General features: G+C 35.6%; 1 protein-coding gene across 1 annotated transcript in view; it reads right to left on the bottom strand.

The window, feature by feature from the left end:
• LOC111506062 (uncharacterized) overlaps positions 1-25,677 on the bottom strand; it is a 44,691-nt gene that overhangs the window by 12,415 nt on the left and 6,599 nt on the right. The window contains exons 5-7 of the mRNA XM_023160995.2: positions 24,979-25,633; positions 11,583-11,773; positions 11,243-11,391 (exon numbers count right to left, since the gene is read on the bottom strand). Of these exons, the coding sequence (XP_023016763.2) occupies positions 11,243-11,391; positions 11,583-11,773; positions 24,979-25,633 (995 nt within the window). The remainder of the gene's footprint in view (positions 1-11,242; positions 11,392-11,582; positions 11,774-24,978; positions 25,634-25,677) is intronic.

The raw sequence follows: 25,677 nt of genomic DNA on the forward strand, positions 1-25,677 counted from the left end.
AAAAATCAACCAAAATACGCCAAACAATTTGATGACAAATATCCAGAGTTCTAGCGATCTTCCTCGTACTCGTCTCAGGATGTTCCTCAATTTCTTGCAGCACCGCTTCCTCAATTTCAGGAGTTCTTACTACACGAGGTCTACCTTCCGGAGTCCCTTTCTTGAAACTACCAGTTTCCCCAAGTCGACGATGAATATTTGAAAAGGTTCGGCTATCTGGTAAGGCACGATTAGGATATCTTTCCTGATAAATGCGCCTGGCTTCTGTTGCATTACCATCGGCAAGGCCATATACGTAATGCATTTGCGCCATTTCCGCATTCGTATAATTTACCATATTTACTGATATTCAGAAAAACAGCGGACTACCAAAATAACTTCAATAACACTTCAAAATCAATCAAAACGCGCTGTGACAGTTTTTAACACCAACACCTTACTTTAAACCAACATCAATATTAGCTACTGACGTTTGTACATACACAGAATTCGTTTTTTATTGCTATGGTGGGTACGCTGTTTTTTCTGCTTTTAATCTTTAAAAGAAATCACATATCAACAAACTCCATATTTCCAAAAGGTGCAGTAAATAAATTCTGCTACACGTCATTCATTCCAGGATAACTAAATTTATGTTTTCAAAAATTATAAAGCGGTGCTGCGTTATGACGTAATTTTAATTGAGAACAGTGCATCTGACAACGAACAAATACCTTTTAGATCCTCAATTATTTTGCAACAAATCTGATCTCTTAGTTTGCTTTCAGTCGATGCACGATACCGCATCAGATTTTTAAGGAATGTATCCTTAAGTAAAGCGATTTTTAATTTTTTGAGCGAAAACCATGCGTCGGACAAAGAAAACCCAGCAAATCAAATGTGCTCAAAAATGTATGGAGATTTTAAAAATAATTTTTAATTCAAGATAAAGCAGTGGCGTAGTATTTTTTTCGCCAAAAATATACATTTCAAACTCGTACGTACGCCACTGGCAGAGAAAATTAAGAAGATTGTACATCAGAAAATGCGCCTTGAGGCATGGAACATATGTACCAAATATGCCAAAGATGTCTACAAAATTATCTCAGTTATTATTAAAAAACTGATTATTTTTGAAAACTTTGCCACCCTGTATCTCAAAAGTTAAGGCGTTTAGGACATACGTCCATAGGACGTTTTTTCCTTAAAATGGGTATAAGAATTACCTCCTTAAATATTAGCATGTGTTTAAGGAACACGCTGTATATTGGATGATGCAACTAATTTTTCCTTTATTTTCAGTATTTTACTATTAATGTAAGTTACAAATTACAAAATTCAGATAGAAGAGTGCCTAGAAGATGACAGCACGACCAGCTGTCGAAGGCGCTTGCAGATAATCAAATAGAAGTCATGGAGCTACAAATCCTTTTTTATTATTTTATGGCAAACTGATAATACTATGTTTTAACAACACTCATCCACCATATGTGGTGGATGTAGTGGAACAATTTTCATGGAAACCAAACATTAATATTCAATAAGTCTATTGACTTAACAATTTTTGCAAAAAATACTGATAATAGAGATTGGCCTATAATAATTATTGATAATTTCGGTCACTTTTTTATGCAAAAGAATTATTTTAAACATAATTGAAAATATCAGTAAATTATTTGCCAGAAATAAATACATAATTCATCGACTAGGTAAACGGAACTAAAATCTTGTCTTCGTTTGAAGTCTAGTTCATATGTACCATTTTCTTCTAAAGTTTTTATATAGTCTCCGAAAATTACGATCAAGGTGTCATTCGATTCGTATCGTCATGTAGAAAGTTCAAGAGGAAAAGGCTCTGAAAAAAATTTAAAAAGTTATAAACAAATCAGTAAAAAAAATCAGGTTTGGGTTTTTTGAATATCTCGAAAAATATTCAAAATTTTCGAATTAAAAAAAAAGATTAAGGAATGAAAAAATTCATGTAGTTTTGGAATACATTGATGAACAATAATCCGCGGTTGAAAAATGTTTGTCCTAATTTTAATATTAATTATGCATTTGTTAATTAATGATTTTTTGATGAACTAAAAGTTAACATTCCTTTTTTTCATATTTGGTATGTTTAAATAATTTTTTTTTGTTGCTGTGTCAGATTGACGCACCGCGCGCAAAAGCCATAGTACTCGTTTTTGGCTCTAATTGTAGGGCTCTGTAAATATTATAAATAACAGAGATATAGCTCCGGGAGTCGAAACTTTTTTTTAACAAATTTGATGATCTTTTTTGGAATTTTTTCAAATTCGAAAAGTCTGAATAATTTTCGAGACATTAAAAAAACCAAACCTCAATTTTTTCTTACTACTTTGTTTATAAGTTTTGCAATTTTTATATTTTCAAGAAAAAAATGGTACATGTGAACTAGACTAATAGTCTTTAACAGATTTATGATTCAATTTATTTCTATGAACATTTATGGTGTTCCATCCCGCTTTCGATTTATTTTCAACTTTGGAAATGTATTCATTGTTTGCAAGTTTTTTTGGCGTTGTCACGAATAGTTTAATTTTCGGTAAAGTTTCTCTTTGTGCTCTAATTATAAATTTGAATTCAGGTTACAAATTCAAATGATATGCAAATGAAAGTCCGATTTTGTTCTCTTCTGTTCATAGAAGAGGACATTCTATTTCCATGAGATATTGGTGAAATTGGTGACATTGTACGGATATCTACAGAAAGAGGTTCCTCTGTGATTCGACAGCGTATGTACAATACGGTATGTTCAATTCAACGTAGACCGACAAAATCATCTACAATCTTGGGGTTATTCATCCTTGAATATATAGATCAATGCTCTTGCGCTTTTTCATTGTCTTACAATTTTTTATCAATTTCTGGCAAAACTTAGGCTTCTCACCAGCGGCGGCTCGCCAGAGGAGGCAAGATAAAATTGGTGCTCCCATAAAATTTGAGGCTACTCATCGCAATAAATTAAAAGATATTGACAAATAATTATGATTATTTTTTTCTTTAAATGCTTGATTATCATTACTTTACCATTATTTTTTTTATATAAACACATAATATGTCCGAAAAAACACTCACTCACTCAATATGTAGTACGTACCACACTGTATCCTGCGTCAACAAAACTCAAACGCACCGCCCATGAACGAATAAACCATCAATCCGAAATAATAAATGCCATACGTTGCAAGGGAGCCAAGCCTCCGACCGCTTTATAATATACAGGCTGCACGAGACCGATCCAACCAGCGACATACGTCCCGATTTGTAATTTCGGTTGCAGAAATTATAGCGTTAGAGGAGGCTAGCCTCCAGTTGGTCTCCGTTAGTGTACGACTGCGTTTGTTTTTTATTTAATTATTCGAACGGGATGCCGTGACGAACCGGGACTGAAAAATATTTCGGTAAATCATTTTAGTGTTTCTTGATAATATTTGTTATTAGTGTATAAAACAGGCAGTATTGTATTATAGCAGTGCTTTTTGGTAATATTTTTAAAGTGTTTTCTTTCAATTTCGAAGTGTTTTCAGGTTTTCACTTTTCGGTAAGTTTTTTTTTTCATTTTTATAGATAAGTTAGACGTAATTAAAAAATCTGACGATATAGTCGATTGGTTGCTGACAAATAATTTTAAGTCTTTATCTTATGATAATAAATTTTACATTATTGAAACTCTGGGAAGGCCTCAACCAAATTTGATTTCAATTGAAACGTCAGATAATCGACAAAATCGAGGATTCAATATTAGTTGGTACAATAAATGCGATTGGTTAACCGGCTCCATTAAACGAGAAAAACTTTTTTGTTGGCCCTGTGTTTTATATTCCGTACAAACCGAATACCAAACGTGGTCTAAAATAGGATACTCCGATTTAAAAAAATTACCTCATTCTACAGAAAGACATTTTGAATCTAAGGAGCATATATTTTCGTCTTGTAAATTAAAATTATTTAGAAAACAATATATAGCAACAGCTTTAGATACAGCTCAAAAAGAGGCCACAATTTCTTTCAATAATCAGGTTAGGGAAAATCGGTTGAATTTAAAAAGACTTATCGATATTACGATTTATTTGGGTTCCCCAGAATAGGTTTTTCGTGCACACGATGAAACCGAAGATTCGATTAATCGCGGCAATAACAAGGAACTTTCAATGTTATGGGGCAAATATGATTCACAATTTGGCACTTTTTTTAAAGGTAGCATTTTTTCGGGCACCTCAAAAACCATCCAAAATCAGCTTATAGACAGTGTGGCATGTATTATTAAGGAAAACATAAGCAAGGAGATTGAAAGTGCTTCTTTTTTTGCATGGGTAATTGATGAAACTACCTATATTACCTGTACATCACAACTTTCAATTGTTTTTAGATATGTCAAATATGGTAATGTGGTACCTAGAACGTTTTATGGGTTTTCATGATGTTTCATCTGGGCGCACAGCTGACGATTTGTTTAATTTTTTAATTCGTACATGTGACACCTATAATTTTAGACAAAAGTTAATTGCGCAAACCTATGGTTTACCTAAATGGTTTACAAACTAAAAGCTCCTCATGCACTTTTTACGCATTGTCATGCCCTTGCCTTAACTTCAGTATTGAGCAAAGCGTGCAAACAAAATAAAAAAATTCCGGCCTCCGGCGGCTTTTCTGTGTGTATATAGCCTTTATGACTTTTGCCTCCCCTGTTCTACAATGCACGAGCCGTCACTGCTTCTCACTGATTTTATTTACGTCCTCGTGTAAACCTTTCGAAAGATATCGAAGAAATTTCTTTAAAGAGTCTGAGGATCATAGTTCCTTGGTCTCTTCTGTGAGAGATTCTATTATAAAACCCTTCATACTAGAAATACTAGTGTTGATATCTTTCAAGTGAGGACCATTATTTAAATACTCCAGTAACTATCTTGTGTATGTAACCATAGATTGTGATATTTTTGGATAATTCAGAAAACCTCTGAAAATAACTTCAGAACTTTTCAGTGGTATTTCTCCATAAATATGTTTAAGGACAATACAATGACGTTTCATTCGTATTGCTTCTCAGACCTGGCGCATAACTTCAACATAATATTTCCAAGACCATGTGGCAAGAACTCCTGATGCACTACGCCACGGTGCATAGGCCTACGCATTTCTCCCAATGAATATCATTTTTCTAAAAATAACTGTCGATAATCTGAAAAATACATTCTCAAGTAGTGTTGCTGGTGAATTTCTCACAAAGAAGCATTTCTTCTCGAATGTCTGTGTCGTCAATAAATCTGTTTATCAGTTGCTTCATCAACTTGAAGGGCAAAAATGGGTTTCTTTAATTTTTCCAACAACTGCTCACTCATATCTTCAGAAATGTCTGATACTCGCCTTGACACAGTGTCGTTAGAAAGAGGGATGGATTTTAGTAGCTGTGCAGAGCTATCACCGAACATTGTGGCAACTATATCAATAGCGGCTGGTAAGATAAGAGTTTCTCCTATTGTGTGTGGCTTTTTACATTTACCAATTTTATGAGAAACCTTGAAAGGCGCCATAAGAGCTTTGGAAGGCACAGTCGTCATATTTTTTGAGTAGATTTAAAGCTATCTAGCTTGCGTGCAAAAAACTTTTTAGGTTTATTGACTAGCTCTGCATGTTTAGTTTCTAAATGCCTCCTTAACTTGTTAGGTTTCATACTATCGGCTGCTGAGGTAGCCATGCACACTACATATTGAGGCCTATCTTCATTATTAATTGTAGTTTTAGTAAATCCTAGTGACAAATAAATGTCGTCATACTTTCTTCTTGTTGTATCCCACACTGACTTCGAGGTACTTGCAGTTGACTCATGAGTTGTGTCCCACCACTGTTTGGTATACATGCACTACTAGGATCACTTGTCAAAAATCTCTTCATTCTTAAACGTATTAATAAAACGAAGTGAATTTAGAGCAAACTGAAACTTCACAACGAACAGAATACCCTTGTGTTATACAAGACACCGAACATAACCTCAAAAGTTTTTGTTTAGAAGTGTCAAGCGCCATTTATCATACAATCCGTTGCAAGCGCTACCGGCGCTAGCTTCTTACTCCTTGAACATAGAGGTCACTAAAACTGCTTCTTCCTTGACATTACAAGAATAAATATTTACACAAAAACCTTGTCTTTTTGATGACTATGGAAAAAAATATTCGGGTAGTTATATTATAATTTATATGTTTTTAAATAAGTTGGTTTTTAATTTTTCTTTCATCACGCCCCCCCCCCTCTCCTCAAAAAGCTTCGCGCCCTCCCTGGGAGTCGCGCCCCACAGTTTGAGAACCTCCGATCTAGACAATAAAGGTGGCTGGTGTTCACTAGAAATTTTAGTTCGGAGAAAAAGATATTGAACCGCTTGGTGATGAATGAATCCCCGAAAACGATACTTTAATCCCAAACAAAACTGAGTTTAAAGGTACAATGAGGCAGGCACGACGTTAACGCTATTTCGACGTCTATCGGCTCTGGCGTAACCGATGGACGTCCACTGGTTGACAAGTCCGAGTGCTTTTCGATGTCCGCCGTGATCGAGTGATAAATATGATGTCTAATCGCTCCGAAATGATTATTTCTTTCATAATTTATCAGCAGAATTAATTGCCTCTGCGCGAAATGAAATGATAAATGTTAGGCGGAAAATATTGCAAATGCAACATTGACTTTTTTGTAATTGGAGATTTGCGAAAAGGTGTCTTGATATACATGTCAGATGGCAAAGAATGATTCGAAAAAAGAGAGGATATCATTTCCATCAAGAAAAGCTGTAGGGCTAGCCGAAATTATCAATAAAAAATGCATTTTTCGGTAATATTCGATTATAATTGTATGAATTATTCCCTTTTAAATTACGGCCCTGGGGATGAATAAAAACACAATAACAACTTTCACGTCTCCCTATGTACCGTAGATTTTTCGGAGGTTTTTTTTTCGTTTTTAGGTACCAATTCATATTTTTTCCATTGCTCTAAGCGTTTTCTACAATGAACTTCGAATAAGAAAACTTTTTATGATTATCTGAAACATATCTACAAAAAAAATATATGTGCTTTGATGAACAGAAAAAAAAAAATGGTAGCAATAATAACATCCGAAACGAACACTATAATTATAATGAAAATTGAAATGAAGTAAGTAATTTATATACACAAAAAAATTAATTGTGCAATAAATGTTCGAATTGGAGTCCTTCCATTTCGAGACAAATAATGGGACAATAAGATGGTCTGCAAGATCACCAGATCTTACTATTTTGGACTATTTTCTATGAGGGACATTGAAAAATAGGATTTACGCTGGCAGAGAGATAGAACATGTGGAAGACTCGAGATTGAGGATTTTGAATGATTTCGGAACAATTCAGCAAATAAGTGTATTAAGGGCAATAAATAATATAAAAAACCGAGTTTAAAAATGTCTCGAAATGGAAAGACTCCAATTCGAACATTTATTGCGCCAATAATTTTTTTGGGTACCTATATAAATTACTTCATTTCAATTTTCATTACAATTATAGTGTTCGTTTCGGATGTTATTATTGCTATCATTTCTTTTTCTGCTTATTAAAACACATATAATATATTTTTGATGTAAGTAGATATGTTTCAAATAATCATAAAAGGTTTTCTTATTCGAAGTTCATTGTAGAAAACTCTCGAAAAACTCTACGATACATACAGAGACGTGAAAGTTGCTTTTATGTTTTTATTTAACTCAGTCAACCAATTTCCAGGGTCGTAATTCAAAAGGTAATAATTCACACAATTATAATCGAATATTACCGAAACATCTCGAAATATAAAATTGAATTTAATTTCTCAGTATGAAGTGAACGTCTACGATCCAAAAACTACAACAAAAAATACAGATCCGTATTTAAAAATTCAAAGATGGGGGTGGCCCAAGTCAGATGACACCGTGTATAAAAGATTCATGGATTTATTCTGAGAGCCCACATCAAGTGCCAATAGCAAAATGTGGAAAGATTTTCAATATGTCTGCGAATAAAGAAGATATAGGCAAAAAAATAATTTGGGATTTTTTGGTTTTTCCTGTATATCTCCAGAACCAAAAGATCTATATTCGATTTCTTTACATCACTGAATAGATCTCTAAAATACACAACTTTGCCACAATTTAACCGACACTCTATCTCTTATCGTTTACGAGATCCCCATGTACAGAAATTGAATAGCCCTGTATATTGTATACAATTATTCGTACTACAACAGTATATGTCGATCGCACACTGAACACTAAGTCATGCAAAGAAAGGAGAGAGAGAAAAGTCTGACCGAAATACGGCTAGCGCCGTGGGCTAAGCTTGTCGCCCACTTGTCCGGCACAGCACAGCACGGCCCGTCCCGTCAAAATACGTATAGGATTGGAACAATGAAAATGAATGGACAACCGCCCACTAGCCCGGCACGGCACAGCTAAGAGCGTCCGCCGCCGGAAGGATTCCAGCTCACCGATCCTGTCCGGCAAATAACGGTAAGTGTTGTGACGGACTGGCCAAGTGAGCGCGTCGCCGGCCAGCTCTTGCCAGCATCAACTTGTCCAAATGTGTCTGGGAAGTTTCTGTCTTTCTGTTTTGCCATTCAATCAGTCCATAGCACAGTGTCAGACGGTACCTATGAAAATGGTCGAGGAAAATTTGAGTTGATTGTTAAGGCAGGCTCTAGATCTAGAATATCCAGAAGTTCTGAAATTTTGCCTGCAGTCATTCGGAAATACTGACGACTTCTTCGTCAGAACTGCTAGTGATAGATATGTTTCTGTCACCGTTCGATGTCAACTGAAACTCCCTTGAAATCGAACAAACAACACCTTCAGTATGCTGGTTGTAGTTGGATAGGTGGGCGATGCTACTACCCGTCGCCATCAGGCAACGGACAACGCCGTGCTGTGCTGTGCCGGACAAGTGGGCAACAAGCTTTAGGGTGCGGAGAAAGTAAAGTCAGACAGAATAGCGCCGTTATGTAACGAAATGGTTTACCCCCATGAGATGTTATCACTTCAAAAAAGACGTTTTCAGTGGAATATCTATATTAAGAGAATAATTTACTCAACATAAGATGATTATATAGTGACCAGTGTCTAGTATGGATGTTCTGGAACTTTAACAACTATATAACTCAAACAGTAAAAACTAGAGCAGTCGAGAATTTAAATATTAAAATGTCACTCTACAAGAAAACTCATAGACAAAGATTCGAATTCTAGTATGGTCCGAAATACAGATATGACGGAGTCCTTGGCTTTCTACTCTGCTAAATGAAAATTGTTCCCGGAACAGAAACATTTTCGAACAATAAATGGCTCTCGAAAGCTATCGTGTATGGTGTGTCAGTCCAGAATCTAGTTCGAGTGAAACTAAAAGTTTGAACATTTTAATTTTTGCTCATTGATAATATCATCTCATAGTAACTATGGATTAAAATGTATCTATGCAAAATGCCGTTTCTGAAATTAACAATTCAATAGCTCTGTAGAATTTATTGTAAACAACATTCACCTTTCCAATTCTACTGCTCAAAAATTGTTGATCGGAGAGTGTTTGCTCAGAGAATCAAATTTTTATAATATTCAGAATACACTCTGAGTTTTATGAACTAAATCAATATTTAATAGTTTTTTTGTGACGTACTCGTTTTAGATGCCACGTCCGCATCTCCAAATTCACCCCCGGTGGGACTTTTTTCAAAATTTCTTTCTCTTCAAGAATATTTTCCTAAATTTCTTAATTCTTTATAATTTTTGAAATATTTGCAAAAACCTGAATACCTTACCTAAATTCGTTTCAGCACATTTTTCTAGATATCATTCTGGATCGAATGAGCCATCGCATGTATTTTTCCGATTATTATATCTATTTTTCACCATTTTCAACTTGTGAACTAGACTTATATCATCGACTCCCTGATAAGTTTCAAACTCATATACAAGTCAATAAAAATATTCTCGGACAGTTAAGCGGCGTTGGAAGCTCTTGGCTCCTACAGAGCAACGTCTAAATTGGTAGCAAATTGCCAAATACGACTCTCCTGGATAGGGAGATTTAACAGATTGTCTCTGGTCTGAATTCCAGGCCATACTGGCCTGGAAGACAATGAGGCTGCTGACTCCCTTGCAAAGAAGGGTGCTGCAAACAGCTTCACCGGACCAAAACCTGTCATTGACATCGCTTTAGGCTTTGCCAAACAAACATTGAACACCTGGATGGCAAGAAGATTTATGGACTTCTGGCAAAATCTTCCAGGATTGGCTCACTCCAAAGCGTTTACTCACCCTTCGAAGCTTGATACCAAGCAGTTGTTGGACTACAGTAGGGATGAACTACGATGTCTAACAGGCCTTCTTACAGGTCACTGTCATACGAATCATCATATGCAGAGACTCGGACTGTCGGGAGACAGTGTGTGTCGCTTCTATTTGGGAAATGTTGAAACGACAGAGCACATACTTTGTGCCTGTCCCGCTGGGGACCGAATCAGGTTTTTACAGTTCGGCAGAGCCGTAATCTTACCATCTGACCTGGAAAACCACTCACCATACAAACTAATTGGCTTCGTTAAGAAGCTGGGTTTATTTGGTTGACTGTGAATATGTGTGAGACACAATAAACCCTTGCAGGTTTCGGTGGAGAATCCAATAGACCCACTCACTTTGGACCTAACCTAACCCTGATAAGTGGCATTCTTTCTGTGAGTATATATTTCCAAACATTTGGGAACACTTAACTTTCTTTCCCTTTTTATGGAAACTTTTACAGTTTTCAAACACATTTATTTGAAAAAGTAGAAACAAATTATTTTTAAGGCATCTGAAGCCAATGTGAATAAAAGATGATACGCATTTCATATGTTCTGTGATATCATGATCCATACAAAAAATAAGGTTCAAATATTTCAACTCATTTGCATTCGTTTCAGCCATTTTACTGGCAAACATTTTTCGGAAATTGAAACGTTTACGTTCAATAAATTTTATTCTCAATTTATTTTCTCCAGTTACGATATAAATATACAAAAAATACAGTCCATCGGTCGATTTCTGTTCTGGTTCAGCAAGTAAATCTGTACTGTCTTAAACTGCCGACAATACATATATGTTTCTCATCCATTAGAAGATTCTACTTGGATTTACAGACTTACAGACTGAATAGTTATTTCGATTCAAAAATCTACGTACATTTCAATTACATTGGAATTGTACTCACCAAGACAAGCCATTCTATGAAGATCTGTGTCGGAACTCAAAGCGTTTTCATAACGTTTCTGTAAAGCAGTTGCGGCCCTCTCCTGATCCGGTTCCTCCATTAGGACACACAGCTGCTTCAAAAAATCATCTTGGTCATGTTTCTGAAGACTGAAAACAAAAAGCACTTGAATAATGTTTTTTTTAAATAATATAAAACATTTTATTGAAGCTGGTTGTCATTATTTTCAAAGTATATTTATAAATATTGATCCCCAATATCGATAAGTTCTTAAAGATAGAACTCGTTCAAAATTTTGAAAAAAATAATGGTAAAATGAGAGAAACGTTTTATTACTTACTATATTTTGTGATCTTCCATTTTTGTAACGAAGTCTTGTTCTTCGTGAGTTAAAAAAATATACGACGTTCCAGAATTTCCTGCTCGTCCAGTCCTGCCGACTCTGTGTAAGTAGTCCTCTATACTTTGTGGTCCGTTGTATTGAATTATACAGTCTGCACTGGGAACATCTATTCCTCTTGATACAACATCCTGACGAAGGAGAAAAATAACAGGTGACGTTTGAAGTAAGAATATGTTAAAACTAAAAGTGGATTACTGAAGGGACACTGATTGTCCAATACTCTACGATTGCAGATATACTTTGGAAATATCATCATTAAAATATAATGAAAAAAGGGTCCTGTGGAACACCGCATAGATTGGTTTCAATCTGAAAGTAGAGATCAGTGTTCAACAACTTCCTTATAACTTTAAAATTAGTTTGGAATTGACAATACTACGAAAACATTGCTGGAAAACACAAAATCGAATAGAACACTTCCGTTAGTTCTAACTCTACTAGATTTAAGACTTTTTATTATAACCACGTGTGTACATTCATAGACCTGCTGGCCATGCATGATCTAGATGCTAGATTGGGTCTTTCATTAAGCGATTCTTATTGTGACAAATTAAAGAATTAACTGTCTTAAACAAATGTATTTCCAACAATATTTCACTGATCACAAACTAATTTATTTATTACACCATTTGAATTTCTTGTTTAGCTGCTCGATTCACTTTCTGAACTGCCCTCTTGGGTTGGGAAGACGTGCTTAAATCGGTAACGGTCATTTCTAGAAATCTGTAGTCGGTTCGGTACTAGAGTTTTACCGGCGATTCCCGACTGCATTCTTTCGCGGTGATGTCATGTGTTTGTTCCATGATTCGGCCGGCGTACTGGCCAGGGGCGGCTTCAGATTCGTTATAATATCTTTAAATTCAAATAAAACAAAGTGTGTGTGGAATATTATCGAAATTTTGTATTCGTTTGAAAGAACTATTGATTCCATTATGTGCGGGATATAACATCGTTCAAAAAATATCCGGCACAGCTTCTCTGGGTGGAGCGCACCCGAAAAGTCCAATTTTCTGTGACTCTGGCGCATAAATCATACTGAATTTGACCGATGGCGGAGGTTATGTTGGCTTTGAGGACTGTGATTTGTGGCTTATTCGCATACACCTGTGACTTGAGAAAACCCCACAGGATAAAGTCTAACGGGGTCAAATAGCAATATCTTGGTAGCCAGTTCACATCACCTCCACGTGAGATGACCATGCTCCCAAATCGCTGGTGCAGTTGACAGTGATGGCCTGGCAAACGTCGTTCTCAAAGACAACCGATGACGCCGCCAACCCAAAATCCAGACCATTGGACGCTCTTAGATCTCATGTGGATTGGTATTCGACAATTTTGTTTGTTCACATACGACGCAAAAATCGTCAAGTTGATGCGATGCAAAATCGACTGCCTCGGATTCTCCTGCACACTCACACAGGAAGCGGCAATGTTTTCGATAGATCTTGCGTTTTGTCGACGTGTAGATCGATCGTTTACTGAATCAGTGGACCATATTTTATCCACCACATTGCGAATGGTCCTATCGGGAGGACGATTATGGCGACCGTAAAATGATTTTGATAAAACAATTCTATCATTTGCACGTGTTGTTGAATGGTATATTCGTCCATGGTGATTTGACAAAACAGACTGAATAAATGACAGCTAATTTGATGGCCGTTATCAATTGTCAAAGTTCGAAAGACCCTATATAAATACCAAAATTTGAACTTCAGAAGGTCATTGTTGATTGAACAATTCCACATTTAAATCAGATTATAATGCTATTAATCATTCTCTAGATTCTAGTATATAATATACAGTATGTAAAAGCCATATGGAATAAATTCATTATTTCGGTTACTGTATATATTAAAAAAAAATCCCGAAACACGTCAAATGTAAATTATAATTTGACATTCTTAAACGTAAAAATGCCACCCCTACCTTCAACCCTCTTTGAATGACAGGTACGACCCCCAATTTTTTAAATGGGAAGTATAGGTTTGTGGAATATCGTTTGAAAGGTCTCTTCATTCTCTAGTAAAAAATGTTACCGCTTTCAAGTTCATTGCAACAATTGAGATAAAATAAATTAAAATCATGTGGTTACCGAAATTCGATAAAATATACTCAAAAACTAAAATTTAATGCAAAACGTAATGAAATGTAGAATACGAAAAAGAACTATGGATGTTAACGAAGTAGATGTTCAAAATGTTGCCCGCGAACGTCTTGGCAACATCCTAATCTGAAATAAAACTGTCTTCTAATATTATTTAACAAATCAGGCGTGACCGACCTAATCGCAAGTGTTATTCGTTCTTTTAGGTCATTCAAATCTGAAAGTTCAGTTTTGTACACATTGCTCTTTACATATCGCCATAAAAAGAAATCTAATGATAAAAGATCAGGTGATCGCGCTGGCCATTCAACCGATCCTCGCATCCCTATCCACCGATTGAGAAATGTTGTATCGAGGTATTGCCGGACATAAACTTGGTAATGTGGTAGTGTTCCATCCTGCTGAAACCATATCGTATTCACTGGAACTTAAGGGTTTCCTGGATCAGAATATAAATTTGCTAAACTTGGAATGATATCATTTTGAAGTAGTGCCAAATAATTATCGTCATTCAAGTTGCCGTCAATGAAAATGGGACCAATGAAATGGTTTCTTACAATCCCTGCCCAAACATTAACCTTTTGAGGGTATTGCGTGTATTCTCCTCTCATACAGTGAGGATTTTCAGTTGACCAGTAGCGGAAATTTTGCCGATTAGTATGACCGTCAAGAGACAAAGTACACTCGTTAGAAAACATAACGTCTTCTAATTGGATGATTTTGTTATCCAACACGTCCATCATTTGCTTACAAAAATAAGTTCTTCTATCAAAATCGTCTTCTATGAGCTCCTGAATAGGTAGCATTTTATACAAATGCATTTTATTTTCTTTTAATATGTTTACTATCGATGTATGGCTAACATTGAATGTAGTGGATGCCTGTCTATTCTATTTACGTGGGTTCTCCTCAAACTCAAGCATCACATCTTATTTGAGTTCATCACTCATTGCATTGGCAGCTGCTTTTTTTATCTGTCTCACATGACCAAGCTCGCGAAACTGGTTCTATAATTTGCTTATTGTTCCTTGAGATATGGGCGGTAAATTAGGAAATATCTCATGAAATAGGCGAGCTACTTCCTGTTGTGTTCGGGTTTTATCTCCGTAACCCATTATTTGTAAAACTGTTACTTCATGCATTTCCGTTCATCTAACCATTTGCCAGACTTGAAGTTAACGAACTTTAAACGTATATTAAAATATCGACAACTGATGTTATAACATACAAAACAAGTTGACAAGGCGTTTTAAACTAACGTTGCCACGGAAATTATTTACAGTTTTTTGAAGGATACCATCTAGAAAGAACATTGCTATGGTTTTTGCTTACTTTCTTATTATTAATATCTCAAAATGAAATAAGTTTTCAGTATATTGCAATACGTTTTGAGTGTATTTTATCGAATTTCGGTAACCACATGATTTTAATTTATTATATCTTAATTGTTGCAATAAATTTGAAAGTTATTACATTTTTGAATAGAGAATAAAAAAACCTTTCAAACGACACTTCACAAGCCTATACATACTTCCCATTTAAAAAATTGGGGGTTGTACCTGTCATTCGACGGGGGTTGAAGGCAGGGGTAGCATTTTTCCGTTGAAGTATGTCAAATTATAATTTAAATTGGACGTGTTTCGGGATTTTGTTAAATTATGTACCGAAACCAAAATAATGAATTTATTCCATTTGACTTTTATACACTGTATATACTCGTCGTGGTTCTAGCTGGAAATTAGTTTTGCTATGGTAGGTATTTTCCATACCCTACTGTGTAGGAATATTGGGAGAGGTACATTTTCCGAATTAGAGTTCGAAATATCAGTCATCAGATCGATTTGAAAGTTGTTCAAGATGATAGATTCTTCAATCACGACCGTCTTCTTTTCAAGGAGAAAAAGTTGGCGGTGAGACCGTAAGCAATGAGACCGCAAGTTTTCGAACAGTAGTGGGAATCTTTAACATCTTCAAATAGTGAATCTGAAATCAGTGTGAGGTACCATTGAAGCCGGTTTCGTTAATTCGTCTGGGGGACGATTAGTCTTATTATTAGATTTCTTAAATGATCGTTGATATCCAACAACTTTGGCGGTAGTGAACAGTTGCGCTATGAATATAAGAAGGATAAAGAAGTATAAAAGAGTGGATTGTTGTGTATCAAAAATATACTCCAAAGAATTTTTCACCTGTTCAAATTCCTATTCTGAACAAATCAATTTCAATCGACTTACTTCATCAGTATATCTGAAACCTTCAATTACACTAGTTTACAGCCAATTTACGACTGTAATGCCAAAGGCAGTTCTTTGTTGATTTTTGGTCCTTAAATGCGAAAAAATTTAATGAACACGACATTCCAAATTAGCTTTTCCCTTAAATTGACGAAATTGTTTAAAATCTGGCAATACAGCGGATGTGCCAGAAAAAGACGGTCCTTATTTTTCCGAGAGTGAAGGAAGAACAACCCATTTAATCGAACAACCTGAATTAAATGACCTAGTTTGGGACCTCCACTTGTAATGAGAATGCTGAACTATTTGGGTCTAGATTACAACAATGGAATTTACTAGTCCCTAAAACCAAAGTTACAATATTTAGGAATCCTAACCATGAGTTATCCTCGTTTTTTACTTTGCAGGATAAAATGTGTGTTTGTGTAAATCCAAATGGTGTGATGGAAAAATTAGTATTTGTACATAACCCGGACGAGTGGCGTTTATTTATAGATTCGTCTAAAACAAGTTTAAAAGCCGTTCTGCTCCATAAAAGACTCTATTTCTCTTGCACATGCAGTTGCCATGAATGAAACATACAAAAGTATGTCACTTATTCTAAATGCAATAAGTTATAAAACGTATAAGTAGCAAATATGTGGTGACCTAAAAGTCATAGGACTATTACTAGGTCTTCAGGGCGGATTTACGAAGTTTTGCTGTTTTCTTTGTCTTTGGAACAGTAGGGCAACACATAGCCAAACAAGTAAAAAAATGGCCTCCGAGAGATAAATATATTCCAGGTCAAGCTAACGTGAAGAATATACCTCTTGTTAATCCCCAAAACATTTTGTTATCTCCATTACACATTAAACTGGGGTTGATGAAACATTTTGTAAAAGCATTAGACAAAGAAATATCTTGAACACGTTTTTCCAAAATTAAGTGATGCAAAGCTCATGGAAGGTATATTTGTTGGACCACAAATTAATTAAGTGGTAGAACATACCTGTAGTGTTCTACACTGCAGTTTTGAACTTCGCCTCTTGGATGTTATACCCTATTTTACCCAATAAAGACCATTATTATTATTAAACTTTCATGTATAGCTATTAAAATGTTAGCCGCAATTTTCTTTATTATTTCTTGGCTAGTGTTTATTACGATTTCTGCATCCTCTACGAGTATGGCAACTTACTCAACAAAGTAATTGAAAACTGATGGAACCATCCAAGTAATGTATTCAGTTGCTTATCAACCTCAATAACTATGCAAACTTTCAACTTTTGCTCATGATTCCTAAACATTTGGAATTGGACACTTATTCTGGTGACCTATGGAGTGGGCGACATCTATGTTTCATAATTCGAATGTCAAACTCCAAGAAAACAATGATTATTTAGGCAACCAACTAACCAGATTTTTTAAACAGAACCAACCGTAGTCACGAACATTGAAATATTCGTGTAAAAAATGTTTTCTATTTTTTAGGAATTTTTGAATATTTTTCTTTTCTTACACAAAAAGTGACACATGGTTGTTTTTGTTTTTTTTGTAGTATTTAAAAAAATATATCGTAAAAATTAATTTGTTTCAAATTGTTTATTAAATGAATATAGAAAATATAAATTAAAAAATTTTTTTTTAATGGATTTTCGTTTATTCATGTGTCTAGAAGGTATGTGAATTTTTTTTCTTAATAATGATATTTAATGGGTTAAAATAATTGTTATTGTTCAAAGGTCCTATCGGTCAGCGCGTGCGAAACGCGCATCGCCCGCTTTTAGCGCTATTTCCGCCTCTTTTTTCAAATTTCGGATAGCTTTATTTCCTGAGATATTTGCAAAAAACCAAACCCTTTTTTTACCAAATTGTTTATAACATTTGCAATTTTTTCGAGCTCCTCTTGAAATTCTACAAAAAGTTACTGGAGGTCATTTCGAATCAAATGAGCTCTGGATCATAATTTTCGGTGTTCTTGGACAGAAGTTCCATAAAAAGGATCTTGTGACCTAAAGAATATCCAAATCCAAGATAGTGTAAAACAAAACAAAACCGAAGCGTGATGTTCACGTGATCGCCCAGTGTCAGATGGAAAGGGCAGCGTTCATTGGTGAATTCGCCTTCTTGGTACGAGTTCGCTACCAGCACAGGGTTGTAATCAGTTGTTTGCGTGTTTGTGTGGCGTGCGTTATAGTATATTGTTTAAAATTGTTTTCCAAGATGTCCAGTACAGACACTGCTGATGACACTGTGAGCTATCCTCTGAGTCCAGCCAGGAAACGATCCAAAAAAAGACATTTGAGTGTTGAGATGAAAGAAGTGATTTTAAATGTGTTCAAGAAAGAGATGGAAAAAATTGAGACATCGACTATCGACGAAGTCGTATCGAAAGTTTCCGATAAAATTGGAGGGTGTTGCTCTTCGATTTACAATTTTTACGGGAATGTAAACAAAATCATACATTTTCCAAACCAAATACAAATCAGAATCGTCAAACCATTATAAAATCAATAGATGATGCTGATAAACATGCAATCAGGAGGATAGTGCATGAGTACTTTTTCAGAAATGAAATACCCACGATAGACAAAGTACTCACAGAAATAAATGAAGATGTTTTATTACCAAGTTTTAAGCGGTCAACATTCCATAAAGTATTGAAACATTTGAATTTTGTATGGAAAAACGAGGACGCAATTGTTTATTATTGGATAGAGAGGAAATTGTGTTATGGAGGAGAGAGTATTTGACCAAAATTAAATATTATAGAGAACTACAGAGAGCAATTTATTATATGGATGAAACCTGGGTTAATGCTGGTCATACTACCCCTAAAGTATGGGTCGATGAAACTGTGACCTCATCTAGGAGGGCTTTTCTAGATGGACTATCCACCGGATTAACAAATCCATCAGGTAAACTAATATTTATATTAAGACCTGCCTCAATCTCAATATATAAAAAGTAACCCGAGTATTTGTTTTATTTACTTACATACCTCTTCATAATTTCAGGTAAAGGAAAACGGCTTATTATTTGTCACATCGGCAATGAGAATGGGTTTGTTGGTGAAGGGCTGTGGTGTTTCAAGTCGAAGAAAACTGGAGATTATCACGAAGAAATGAACGGTGAATCTTTCGAACAGTGGTTTTCCAAAGTTCTACCCCATCTAGGGGATAATGCTGTGATTGTAATGGACAATGCACCTTATCATTCGCGACGGTTAGAGAAGATTCCGACAACGTCTTCAAAGAAGGTTGAAATCCAAAATTGGCTGCAATCAAAGAATATTAGCTTTGAAGACTCAATGCGAAGACTACAGCTACTAAAAATTGTCAAGGAGCTCAAGCTTGAATACCAAAAATATATAGTCGATGAGATGGCAGCAGGCCAAAACAAAATTGTCCTTCGTCTGCCTCCATACCACTGCGAGCTCAATCCCATCGAGTTAATATAGGCGAATGTGAAGAATTTTTTAGCTCGGCATAACATCACGTTCAAATTTGCAGATCTCAAAATACTTTTTGATGAGGCTTTGAAAAGAGTCACAGCGGAGAAATGGGAGAAGTGTGTTCGGCATGTGATATCGGAAGACAAAGATGTGGAAGCTTGATAACATAATAGAGGCACAAATCGAGCCACTGATAAGTCAGATTGGTGAGGATGACACTACTAATGAAGAGACAAATTCATCCAGTTGAATAATTTTGATTAATATTCCTTTTGATTTTACATAAAATAAAAATTATCAATAAAGAAATAATTACGTCTCTTTTTATATAATGCTTGAGTGCGCTGTGAAAAATCCAATGAAAATCTTTTTATATTACACATATTATCTGCATTTTTCCGGTTAAACTGCAAAACTTGTGCATTTCACTCGTTATTATAAAAAAGTTTTCCTAAGTATGATATAACATTTGCGATCAACAAGATGTTGGTTCTGAATACGACCCTGGACAATTCTTGGGATTTTCAATATCACGTGCGTAGGGCATGTCAATTTTTATATCCACTCTATCTTGGATTTGAATTTGCTTTAGACTATACGTCCAATAATCCGGCACCTCCGCCCGCGCCTCTCTTGCCCCTCTACCTCCATGCGCTCCGTCGCCCCGTCGTCGTCTAGCAGTCTAACCTCAAAAATTATCACGTGCACGTGCGTACGTACATACCGGTTGTTTTGAAGTGAGAATAATGTGTAGTTGAAAATGTCAAGTAAACGGAAACACAAGACAGTATTTTATTAATTATGATTTTTTCTCTATGATCCAGTAATCCGATCATTCCAATATTCCGACACTCTCTGGTTTTTAATAGCGCCGGATTAGTGAGATTCAACTGTACTCAAATATAATGAAAATACATTATGGAGAGTTAATAAAAAAATTTGTTTGATTTCTTAATTATCAACTGAGGCTAGATCATGCAGATGGATTTTCATAGTATCTATAATATTCGTTTCAAGTCCACCGAAGGATATTCTATGACCGTCTATTCAACATCCATCTTATCCCTTCTTTTATACTTCTTGTTCCATCTCCAGCCGCGCGACAAACACATTCGTTTAGTTATTTCATCCTATTCAACAACCGAATTTAATTCTGACTTATCAAATGTGTATCATTCCGATTCAAAAGAACGCACTTAACGTATTTTCAACACAACACAAAACACATTTTAATCTCCGCGGGGGATCGATGTCTAGTTGGCCGCGAAAGAATACACGCTTTTGTTATTTACAATGGCTACTAGATATTATTTAATGGGATTTCTGTCAGACATCGTTTTTATAATTATCGGTAACTCTTTTATAACCAGGTGATAATCAACTGGACACAAAAAAAATCGCTTTGGTATTTTACAGAAGTTGCGACTACAAATGATATTTTTTTGATGAATAACATCGGGATAACATCCCTAAACAGGGTCTTTAGGTGAACACAAAACCAATTATTATCAGCGATGGTCGAACCAGAAGCACCTGCAAGAACTTCTTCTGTGAGAAAACTTGCATAAATGTCTGATATTCAATGTCTATTGTAGTAGTAGCTAGGGAAAAACTTTTCTTCAGCTATGGACTTTATTTTAGTTTGTAAACCATTTAAATGGCCGGCCATGACCGCAGCCCCATCATAGGTTTGCGCAATTAACTTTTGCCTAAAATTATAGGTGTCACACGTACGAATTAAAAAATTAAACAAATAGTCAGCTGTGCGCCCAGATGAAACATCATGAAAACCCAAAAAACGTTCTACCACTTTACCATCTTTGACATATCTAACAACGATTGAAAGTTGTGATGTACAGGTAATATCGGTAGTTTCATCAATTTCCTATGCAAAAAAAGAAACACTTTCAATCTCCTTGCTTATATTTTTCTTAATAATATATACCACACTGTCTATAAGCTCATTTTGGATGGTTTTTGAGGTGCCCGAAAAAACGCTACCGTTTAAAAAAGTGCCAAATTGTGAATCATATTTGCCCCATAACACGTTTAATGGAGCCGGTTAAACAATCGCATTTGTCGTACCAACTAATATTGAATCCTCGATTTTGTGGATTATCTGACGATTTAATTGAAATCAAATTTGGTTGAGGACTACCCAGAGTTTCAATAATATAAAATTTATTATAGGATGAAGACATAAAATTATTTGTCAGCAACCAATCGACTATATCGTCAGATTTTTTAGTTTCGTCCAACTTATCCATAATAAATGAAAAAAAAAACTTACCAAAAAGTGAAAACCTGACTTGAAATTGAAAGAAAACACTTTAAAAACACATTAAAAATATTACCAAAAAGCACTGCTATACCTAATATAATACTGCCTGTTTTATACACAAATAACAAATATTATCAAGAAACAATAAAACGATTTACCGAAATATGTTTCAGTCCCGGTCCGTCACGGCATCCCGTCCGAATAATTAAATAAAAAACAAACACAGTCGTCTCTAACGGAGACCAACTAGAGGCTAGCCTCCTCTGACGCTATAATTTCTGCGACTGAAATAAAAAATCGGGACGTATGTCGTTGGTTGGTAAAGCGGTCGGAGGCTTGGCTCCCTTGCAACGTATGGCATTTATTATTTCGTGTTGATGGTTTATTCGTAATTCGTTCATGGGCGGTGCGTTTGAGTTTTGTTGATACAGGATACAGTATGATACGTACTACGTAGTGAGTGATAGTGTTTTTTCGGGCATATTATGTATTTATATTAAAAATTAATGTTAAAGTATTGATACCCAAGCATTTTTAGAATAAAATAATCATAATTATGTGTCAATATCTTTTAATTTATTGCGATAAATAGCCTCAAACTTTATGGGGAGGCTAAGCCTCCCTGGCCTCCTCTGACGAGCCGCCGCCGCTATGTGGTTTTTGTCTTTGGTTTTGTGGAACATTTTGTTGAGAACCAAGATCGAAATGCTTAATGACAAGCAATTTATGAAAATGTTCAGATTGTCAGATCAGTTATTTCAGATTCTTTTAGAAAAGCTGGACGCATATAGTTTTCAGATAGTTGCTCTGAATCCCATGGAATAACATTTATTTTGAAAGATGTGTATGTTAATGACATCGAATGCTTTTGCAAGATCGAAAAGTAGTGCCTCACCATAGGTACTTGCCATAGATATCAACAATGATATTGATATCATCAGATATCAATGTGTTATCAACCTTCAATTCGAGTTTATTCGATCTATTATTAAATCTACAGATTCTTTCTTTAACGATATTCCAAACGAATGATTACTCTGGTTATTTGACTTACATCAAAAATTTTCTTTTTTGACTTCACTGATTTTTTGATTATACATTTTTTCCGACTTCTGGTATCTGCAGAGTAGGGAGGGTGAGTGTAGACTCACAGCACTTAGACCACATGTGACCCATCTCACGGTGGCCTCCGCGAAGGTTTTGGAAGGTACAGCGATATTACTGTCGTTGCGCGGCTTCTTCAACCTTCTTGGGGTTCCCTCCGTGGAGGTGCACAAGTGAGGGAGCTTTCCTGCAGAGGCAGCCGTTTCCTTGCCTTTATTCATGGCGGAGCTCTTGGCACCCGCCGCAGGAAGTGCCCTTGCTGTTGGAGGTGATCTGCTATGTCCAATCTCATTCCAAGCAGTAGATTGGGGAGGACATTTCTGTTCATCCCCAGCCATCGCCTTACATTGAGGTGAGCACTTCTGACCAGCCTCGGGATTGGTTTTTGTTTTGTTTCATTCATGTGTGTTCCCAAAAGTAGCAAGGGAAGAGTTGGTCACCTCTGGCAGAGCCCTGCATTACCAGAGGTAGGCTGAATTCAATGAGGTTTCGCCCAGTTCCCCAATGGGATCGTTCGTGACCGCATATCACCCTGCGGCCATTCCGACTTTTTGTAGTGTTGTGTCAAATTTGTATTATCAAATTGTTTAGTGAGAAAAAAATTTTTTTCAATTCTCTTCCAATCTTCAATACGTCTTCGTTTACCCAAGAAATTCTCTCTGAATTCCCTTGGTTACCATTGGACAAGTTTTGTTAATTATGTACATAATGGTATCAATGAAAGTTTGATATATTATGAAATTAATATTCCTATGTTCCAAGAGGACCGAGTCAAATAATCCCATGGACATATACTCGTAGTGTTGAGGATTCAGTGAATTATTTTTAGAAATGTCATAACACTAGCAACATTGTTCAAGGTAAAAATGGATCCAAGATGACCTTTGAAATTCATTCCAATAAAGTCTTTGTTATAGTTTTTGGTTTCAATATTAGTAACAAAATAATCAATTTAAGTTTAAATTTTCATTCCACTTATGTCACTATAAATTCTAGTTAGCAATATTCAAAATGCATTTCCTAAGACGAATTTTTGATTAAATCAACAGTTTTGAAAACAAAATGTTTCTGAATATATATTGATATAACACCCCGACTATGGCGATGTCTGAAAAAGTAAGAACCTAGCGAATAATCATGTGAAATAACTGAATCATTTTCTTCTTCCTGATGCCATGACTCGGTGGTATGAAGAAGTATTCATCTGGTGAAAATATGTATCAATTTCCTCAACTGTGGAGAGGGATTAACACTTGACTACGTAGAGCTAAAGTCGTGCTCCCATAAAGTCCGTATTGCCTTCTATCGTATTTAAACTATATCTTAGTTTTGTCTCATTCTGTTATTACTTTTAGATTCCGTCCAGTGTTCTCTATTTACATTTTTTCCTGGATAGTTCTTGTTGATTATTGGTCAATTTTTTCCGAATCAACTTTAACCATCCTTGATACATTAGGTCGATATTATTTTTCTTCAAAACAATTACCTCTTGCTTCAATTCATTTAATTCAGACGTCAGCGTCTGTTTATTGCTTCACTGATGAATTGTTGTGACTGCTCTGTTGAAAAGCTAGTGTAACTTTCCACCTCTTCCAGATGATCTACTAGTCTATAAATAGTTTAAATTAGACTTCGAGGCGGTCAATGCCAGACAATCATGTTCCATTGAAACACATTCTGTGAAAAACTATATAGTTTTTTCTGTATACAGAATAAACTTGAAGCTGCTAAGAACAATGTGTTGTAAATCACAGAAAACAGTGAACTGAAGGGAATTAGAAATACTGAAAGACTGGAGAGAGCGTGTTGTTATTTCTTGTTACTAGCCAACAAATATAACTGAAATCTCAATTCCGATAAAATATTGAACCTCATCATTTTTCCACTGGAACATTGTGTTCTCTTTATTTGCCGTACTGAGTTATATTTTCTGATGGTTTTTCGTTGTTGAACTCATACGTTTTCGTCGCTGACGAAAATATTTCAAAACACTGGTATTGTATAATTGATTTGAACACAAGCTAAGATTTAGATATTCTAATTGCAAATAATTTGAAGAATGATGAAATCGTTTCCAATATTACTGCATTTCAGAAATTTTTCTTTTCCTTACGATAATAATCTTACAGGTGGTACCTACATGCAATCTAATAAAAATTTTCAGTACTTACCGTACAAAGAAGAACTCCAGCTTTCGCAGCCCTGAACCTAGTGAAGACGTCCTTTCTAGCACTCTGCTCCATATTGCCATGCAGCTTGAAGAACTCAAAATCTAGAACAATCTCTTCTTCATCCTCACTATCTTCTTCAATTCCACTCAGAAGCACAACATTCCCACTTTTCAGCTTTCCCCGATTCTTCGGCATCTTCGCTAAAAATCTTGTGAAAAGCTCATAGTGGTAATCCACCATAGTACTTGTACCCATGAAAACAAACACTTTCGAAGATTTTTTTCCCTGTGCTACTAACATAGCTGACAAGGTAAAAAGTCTGTGCTTTACATGTGTCACTATAAACTTTTGAACCACAGTGTTTGGCATTACCATCATTTCAGGGTGCAGATCAGACCACTCATCGAGAGTGTCTACATAAGTATGATCTTTCATGGTGAAGTCAGCTAACTCAGCAACACCTTTTGACATTGTTGCAGAGAGTAAGATGGTTTGCCTTATATTGCTTGAGAGATCTCTAAGAGGAAACGAGGAATGACCCTCATCTTTTTCCTTGAAATTTGGTACTTCACCTTCTGGAAGGTGTCTTCCTTTCAATAGAGCCATCGGATCATATTCTGAGTTTGATTTAGAGTTGTCCAGTTCCTCCACAATCCTGAAAAGAATAAAAAATTATAAAACTAGATTCACCGACAATAA

This window comes from Leptinotarsa decemlineata, unplaced genomic scaffold (genome assembly GCF_025532065.1).
Source record: "Leptinotarsa decemlineata unplaced genomic scaffold, Ldec_3_MD MMD2_tig00026328_RagTag_RagTag, whole genome shotgun sequence".
In the NCBI taxonomy this organism is placed as follows: domain Eukaryota; kingdom Metazoa; phylum Arthropoda; class Insecta; order Coleoptera; family Chrysomelidae; genus Leptinotarsa; species Leptinotarsa decemlineata.